Below are 7,762 nucleotides of genomic sequence, written 5' to 3'. Positions count from 1 at the left end.
AATATGTTATTTTCTTGATTTGGCGCAAACCATTAACGAGGTAATATTTTTGATTTAATTGTGATAACAATAGCTTAGGGCCAGCGTGAAGCATTCTAAGATGCTCATGGTATATTATAAGGTTGGTTATTTTAGAACCTTTGGGCAATATAATAGGATGTTTTTGGTTGTAAGGTACTGCAGAGTTATGAAGCCTTCCTCCTACACGTAACAAGCCTGTATCGTCAATAAAGGGGTGTAGAGGTTTCAGAGAGCCTTTGACGTTCTCACCTTTATGCAGTGCACGTATCTCGTCCTTACAATAATATTCTTGTTCGTGCCTAATCAATATACCTAGCGCTTGCCTTAATTCGTCGCTCGATATGTGTTTCGATCGAGATTTAATATTACCTGGCTTGCAATTGTTACAGAAGCGTATGACGTATGCTAAAACTCGCGTCATTTTATTCAAATCTGAATATTTTTCTACTAACTGAAAAATTTGTTTTTCTTTCAGGGTGCAGAGGACCACGTCGGCGGAGGGGGCGGTAAGAGCATCGTCGTTGCCGCGCGGAGAAGCTTCGTGGTCGTCGTCATACAACTCAGGTAAGTTCTCCGTATTTTTAGGTATATTAGCATTAAATATGTACTCCCTTTGTTTCAGAAAATCTGGCCCGTCCCACCACATACTGCAGGAAGGAAGTTCTCGCGGGTCCAGACCTCGGCTGATGTAATCTGCGGGATTCTCGTGTGTGTCGACGTAGCCCCAGCGCCATCTCTTGGTCAACTGTTGAATGACTCTTACCCTGTTCGATGTATAAGCTTGTAATTTTATTACATTTGTATAAATCCACGACAAAGCTATCTGTGAGTCAGAAAATAAATAGACGTCATCAATTTTGAGTTTTATTTGCAGTGTATCATACACTTTACGTGCAAGTCGTGCTAATAACAAGTTAGCATTAAGCTCAAGACGTGGGATTGTTAGTGACTTCGTGCGTGGGTTTATTCTGGACTTCGAACAGAGTAAGGACATGGTAACATTACCTGATTTGTCTTCTACTCGTAAGTATAAGCAGGCACCGTAGCCTATGCTGCTTGAAGCGTCGGCAAAGCCAACGAGTTGCACGGCTTTTGCGTCGCTCGGCACCTGTATGTTCCTGTCTAAAAGAATTGGTTTCATAGCGGCTAAGCTGCTTGCAAAGTCAGCCCACTCACCCTTTAGCTGTTGCGGTGGGTCGGAATCCCAACCTATTTTCTCGCACCACAACTTTTGCATAATCGCCTTCCCCCTAACAATGATAGGTGAAATGAAACCTAGTGGGTCATAAAAGCTAGCAATGTGACTTAGAATTTGTCGCTTTGTTACCGCTCGAGACAGGCTTTCGGGAGATTTTATGATGAAACAATCTTTTTTAGAGTCAATTGTCAAACCTAAAGCTTTTATACTATAATTTTCTTTTTGCAGTTCGACCATATCTACCTGTCTTTTTTCCATGGGTATGTCAGCCAAAATAGTTTCGCAATTAGACGACCATTTATGCATTTCGAAGCCACCCAAACTAAGCAAACCTGCAAGCTGTGCCTTCGCTTCCAATAAAATGAATAAATTTGAACTTGAATACAAAATGTCATCAACATACACACAGTTCTTAATGATAAATGAAGCTAAAGGAAAGCTGGTTTCGTGCAAGTTCGCTAGTTCAAGCAGACATCGTGTGGCGAGGTAACTCGAGGTTTTTAGGCCGTATGTAACGGTATCTAGCCGAATAATGTTAATAGGCTGATTAGGTTGATCACGCCATAAGATGTTCTGCAATGATGCATGCTCAGGGTTGACTAGAATGTTTCTAAACATCTTTTTGATATCCGTGTTGAACGTAAAATCTCCAATTCTGTATAATAAAATTATTTCAAAAAGATCCCTCTGTACCACTCCACCATTGAGTAAGATATCATTGAGAGAAACCTTCTTTTTCGTTTTCATAGATCCATCGAATACAACGCGAGTTCGTGTTGTTTTACTACTTTCATTGATTACCGCGTGGTGGGGAAGGAAGTAGAGTGGATCTGTGTTAAAATTTAATGATTTAAAATCCACAAAATGTGCATGGCCCAATTCCACATATTGGTGGATGAAGTTTTGGTACTCTGTCAACAAATTAATATTTTTATGAAGCTTCTTTTCAAGATTTAAAAATCGGTATAGCGCCAAATCAAAGGAATCCCCTAGAGTCGCATTAATGTCATGTATCGGCACTTTCAAAGGTAAATCTACTGTAAACCTATCATTCTCCAATTTTACAGTTTTTTGAAAATGCTTTTCTACCATATCATGCTCAGATTGTGTTTCAGTAAAGATCTCTGGCACTTTTTCGCTATCCCAAAACCTTGCGATAGATGTCTCTACATCAGAAGAACATTTTGTGCATAAAAGTGAAACAACATTCGTTACCTCAGATTGGTGAGGCAAACAGCCTCCAATAATATGACCAAATTGTGTATTAAGTATACAAGGTACGCCCTCCTTCCTCTGGCTTGGCTGCGACGCGCTGGTCTGCTCAGACGACGGCGGCAGGAGACGCGCTGACTGCGTGCGCGGCGGCGGGGCCGCGCAGTGAGCGCAGGCAGCAAAGCTCGGCGTCTTGCTGCTCACCTCCGCCGGAAGCAGCACCTGGAAAAACACATCCGCCCCTATTAACATATGTATGTCAGATGGTTTATAATATTCATCATCGGTCAGCTGGAGGTATGGGGGAATATCAATAGTTGATGGTTCAATCCTGGTCTGTGGTAATTGGCATGTTATGGTGTCAACTACATGACAGTTAATGGAAGTCGTGTATGGCGTTTTTAATGAATAAATGTCAAGGGAGACAGAGTACTTGATTTTGTTTTTATTATTCGTGACACCTATAATATTAGTAGAGTCTTCGTTAGGTGTCAGACCCAGGACTTCAATCGCCTTGGTTGTAATTAATGACGCCTGAGAAGCAGAGTCCAAAATGGCCTTTATATGGACTTCTCGGCCGTCTCGTGCATATAATTATACTCGAGCTGTGGGAATCAAAACATTTGAATTAGTGCCTGACATCATAATTACTGGCTCCTTTTTGTCCTCGTCTTGATGCAGCAGTGTGTGATGGGCCTTTTTACATACACTGCATCGGAAATGAAATTTACATTTACCAGTATGCAAGTTCAGGCAAGTGTTGCACAGCTTGGCTTTCTGAGCAAAAGTTATTCTGTCTGCTGAAGGCAGTAATTTATATATTTTGTAAGTAAAAAGTTTATGTTCTTCAGACTTACAGTAAATGCATCCTCGCTTCTCCCTCGTCACCGCGTTGATCGCCTTTGTTGTAGTTGATGGGGAGCCTGCATTCTCCATAGCTAATGCACGCTTTTCCAAGAAGCCCAGAAATTGAGTCACCGTTGGGTCCTCCTTCGCGTCCCGTTCCAGTTGATAGGCATGAGACGACTGGGTATCTATTTTGCGTGTGAAAATGCACATTAAAATCGGGTTCCACTCATCTACTTTAGCACCTAGATTTTTTAGAGCAGCTAACGTTTGCTTTATTGACGATACAAACTGCCTAATGTTCGCAGGTGAAGGCTTCGTGATGATTGATAAATCGAGTAAATGGGAGATGTGTTCATTTACAATCTTATACTTGTTATTATATCGCTCGTCGAGCAATTTGACAGCTTCTGTGAAGCTAGCGCCTATCAAGGGTAGATTTTTTACAATATCGAATGATTCACCTTTTAGAAATGAGCGTAAATAATGTAGTTTTTCTACATCACCTAACGTGGGATCATTTTCAATCAGAGACCTAAACATTTCGCGAAATGTCGTGTACTCGGAATATTTACCGTGAAAAGGCATAATTTCAATAATTGGTAGCTTCGCATGCCTCTGAGTTGGTGTAGGAGGGTGTGACACGTGATTCGTGGTAGATCGTCTGCTTAACTCGCTTTCTAAACAAGAAAGAATGGTGAAATACTTTGTCTCACACTCCCCTACATTCTCCTCGTCTGTACCTTTTTCACATAAAATTCTGGTATTATATTCCTCGTACTTTTCGAAGGCCTTTGTGCAACGCTCCCTTTTTAAATGTAACATTGCAGTTGTCCACTCACCTAAGTTTCCATCTTGCACGTCTTTATATAAACGTGTAATCGTGGCTTTTAGATAACCACGTTGCAATACGTAATTTCCACTTTTGTCGCTATCACACATCTTATCAGCTTCTGCCATGGTTTGTTACACTTATTAAACTTAATACTAATGGTAACTACGTATTTTAAATTAGAACTTAACAAAATATCAGTAAATTAAAATTTCAATCGAAATGTACGTGATTATTGTAAACCAAAAAGAATACGATACAAAATGGCGTCAGTGAAAATTTTCGACTGGAACTCGGACGCACGATGCGATGCGACGTGGCGGGAATACAGTAGTACCAACTGCAGTGTGATGTAACGCTCCGTGATTGGTCGTAGAGCTCGTTCGTGGGCGTGGCACTTCTCGCGGCGAAATTTGAATGGGCCAATGGCTTCTTTTTTCATCTATCCTGGATTCTTGATGGCTTTGTATAGTTTGTATAATTATTTTCGGGAGAGGAATGATAATTATTGAATGTTTCGCACTCCAAACCTCCAATCTTCTTTTTTCGCTCCTGCTATTGTGCTTGAAAAATCGCCTCACTCGCAGTAATACACCAAAAGGTGCGTGCGTGTTCGCTTCGCGCAGATCGCTGCTTCACCACTCACAGGCCGCTGTTTCTTCGAAGGACCATATGTACGGTACTAGGTGCACCGAACTTGTATTAATTTGATTGTCGCACTGTTGTGGGTCCACTAATGCACTACTTCAATAACACGCACTGATTATTACTGTTAATTATTATTTATTATAATTAAATGAGGAGCACAATGTCGTTGTTGTAATGGTTCGTAGCAGAGAGAGAGACATAATTATTGCCATATTAAAATAATATAAAAAAGTAAATTTGTTGGGTTGCCAACAGCGGCTGCCATCTTGGATTTAAATTTTTTTAGTATATTGTATTCTGCTTGTTGAGCCCTTTCATTTGATACTCATATTGATGGGATTGATAAAACTTACGTTATCCGCCATTTTTTAGCGGCCGCCATCTTGGATTTATAATGATAATGAATAAACATAATTGTATTGTCACCAAAATCCAAAGTGTATACAAAATTTCAGATTAATCGGTTAACAGGAAGAGGGTGAAATTTGAATTACTAAATTTGACCCAAGAATAAATAAAACAAACGGGGTGAGCTAAATATAAAACCGTTTAATTTTGCATAGTAAATTGTATTCTACTTGTTGAGACCTTTCATTTGATACCCATGTTGATGGGATTGATAAAACCTAAGTTATCCGCCATTTTGTAGAGGCCGCCATCTTGGATTTTAATTTTATATAGTACATTGTATTCTACTGGTTGAGCACTTTCATTTGATACCCATATTGATAGGATTGATAAAACCTACGTTATCCGCCATTTTGTAGCGGCCGCCATCTTGGATTAATTTTTTTTTTAGTATATTGTATTCTGCTTGTTGAGCCCTTTCATTTGATACCTATATTGATAGGATTGATAAAACCTACGTTATCCGCCATTTTGTAGCAGCCGCCATCTTGGATTTAATTTTTTTTAGTATATTGTATTCTGCTTGTTGAGCCCTTTCATTTGATACCCATATTGATGGGATTGATACAACCTACGTTATCCGCCATTTTGTAGCGGCCGCCATCTTGGATTTATAATGATAATGAATAAACATAATTGTATTGTCACCAAAATCCAAAGTGTATACAAAATTTCAGATTAATCGGTTGACAGGAAGAGGGTGAAATTTGAATTACTAAATTTGACCCAAGAATAAAACAAACGGGGTGAGCTAAATAAAACCGTTTAAAAAACCGTTTAATAATAAGGAATTGGACCTCACGGATACTGCTGTATTTTTGGGAATAACTTTGGACGCTAAGCTGCAATGGAGTCCCCATATTGATAAGTTGTCCAAAAGGCTCAGCTCAGCAGCATTCGCGGTCAAAAAAATTCGTTTAATAACCGATGTAGAAACCGCGCGATTAGTTTATTTTGCCTACTTCCACAGTCTAATGTCGTACGGCATCTTGCTGTGGGGTCATGCTTCAGATGTGAACAGCATTTTTGTTCTGCAAAAGCGAGCCATTCGGGCGATTTACAAATTGGGACTCAAGATGTCACTTAGAAATAAATTTAAAGAAATTAATATTTTAACTTTGGCATCACAATATATCTTTGAAAACTTAATATATGTAAAAACACATAATAGGTTTATTTGCAAAAAATAGCGATCGGCACATTGTTAATACCCGGAATAAAAATAAATTTGCTTTACAAGTCAGTCGATTACATAAGATTACTAAATCTTTTAAGGGGCAATGGCCCCGATTCCTGCAGACACCGCCTAATTTTATTTTCAGTTATGAATAACCAGGATGAATCAAAAAGGTAAGTCGCTGGTATGCAATCCGGTTGACGTGCTGTCTACTTAACTGTGTCGAGTTATTGATTGATGTAAAATTTTTAGACGGTTGGTTTAGATTTGTGCTTAAAATTGACGTGTTTTCCATAAATTTTATGCTTGTCGATTACCCGTCCCTTTCCTTTTCGGCGGATAAGAAAATGACAGATATAACTTAAACTAAAATTAGATGGTATTTACAGGAATTAGCACCAATGTATACGTTTTTACAATAAGATTCCCATTGACATTCAGAATTTGCCTTTCAACTGCTTTAAGACAGTAGTTAAACAAAAACTTTACAAAAAAGGTTATTATAAAGTTAGTGATTATTTAGAAGATATGAATGCATGGGATTAACTGTCTGAGAACTGATATTAGGCAGCTAAATTACTCAATTGTATATCAATATTTTATGTTTATTTTTATTTTTTTAAAGAACGTCTAGGGCCCTGTGCCGAAGTTTTTCTTGCAGCTTCTTTTCCCCGGCTATACAGGTTGTGAGAAGCTGCAGTAGTTTTAGGCGGATGAGACGTTCGTTATGTAAAAATTGACGATTCAAAGTGTAACTATGTTACCTACTGAATAAAGATATTTTTGAATTTGAATTTGAATATGTACAATACAGAAATTCTATAATAATGTGATGTTTAAGGGAATAATCTCAAATCAAAGTCGTATGTACAACGTTAACGTTTAATCGTTCGCGACAGACTGACGTTCACAAAGCCTCATACTTGAGGGTAAATTGCCATAAAGTTTTACATAAGTACCCTTAAATACTACATCCCTCCACCTTTAGTAATAAAATAAGTTTATAAATGATTTTACAAAGTAGGTTTTTACAAAAAATATTAATCTCGTCCTGCGCTGGATGTCTCCTGACTATCCGAATCTGGACTACCGTCGAAACCTTATAATTTATAATTGACAGTTTTATTTCTAGTAGCTCTTTTTGGTCTTTGACGTATACTTGTTTCTGGTGACGGTATGGCCGGTCTTGTGTAAACAACAGGAGCCTGTGCTGGTGGAGTTGCGACAGATATATTAGACGTCAACTCCTGTTCCGTGCCAATGTTTTCCTCTCTATTTCCCTCCAACCTTAGTCCAGCAGAAACGTCTTCCCCTGCAGAAAAAGGTGTAGTATGCGCCGCCGGCGTCGTTACTGCCGTTCGAGACAAATCTTCGTCCAGGGACTGATACGAACAGTCGCTGTTGCCTCCCGTGCCCTCGT

The 7,762-nt window shown here is 39.0% G+C and overlaps 1 protein-coding gene across 1 annotated transcript; it reads right to left on the bottom strand.

Moving 5' to 3' along the window:
- Nucleotides 1-1,459: 1,459 nt before the first annotated feature.
- Nucleotides 1,460-4,346, bottom strand: LOC126381114 (uncharacterized). Its single transcript, XM_050030653.1, has 3 exons — nt 4,120-4,346; nt 3,289-3,465; nt 1,460-2,653 (listed from the first exon to the last, which is right to left on the bottom strand). Exons 1-3 carry the CDS (start codon nt 4,235-4,237, stop codon nt 2,541-2,543), a joined length of 408 nt encoding a protein of 135 aa, XP_049886610.1. The 5' UTR covers nt 4,238-4,346; the 3' UTR covers nt 1,460-2,540.
- Between the last annotated feature and the right edge of the window lie 3,416 nt (nt 4,347-7,762).

The sequence above is a fragment of the Pectinophora gossypiella genome, unplaced genomic scaffold, assembly GCF_024362695.1.
Source record: "Pectinophora gossypiella unplaced genomic scaffold, ilPecGoss1.1 Pgos_36, whole genome shotgun sequence".
Lineage (NCBI taxonomy): Eukaryota > Metazoa > Arthropoda > Insecta > Lepidoptera > Gelechiidae > Pectinophora > Pectinophora gossypiella.
Note: the sequence above shows the minus strand (reverse complement) of the source record. Positions and strands in the feature narration are given on the sequence as shown.

Coding starts and splice junctions, on each gene's coding strand:
- LOC126381114 (XM_050030653.1), bottom strand. CDS start 4,237: ATGGCAGAAGCTGATAAGATGTGTGATAGCGACAAAAGTGGAAATTAC. Junction 3,466..4,119: donor CGTGCAAGATGGAAACTTAG/GTGAGTGGACAA, acceptor CACGCAAAATAG/ATACCCAGTCGTCTCATGCC. Junction 2,654..3,288: donor GAAGCGAGGATGCATTTACT/GTAAGTCTGAAG, acceptor GTGTTTTTCCAG/GTGCTGCTTCCGGCGGAGGT.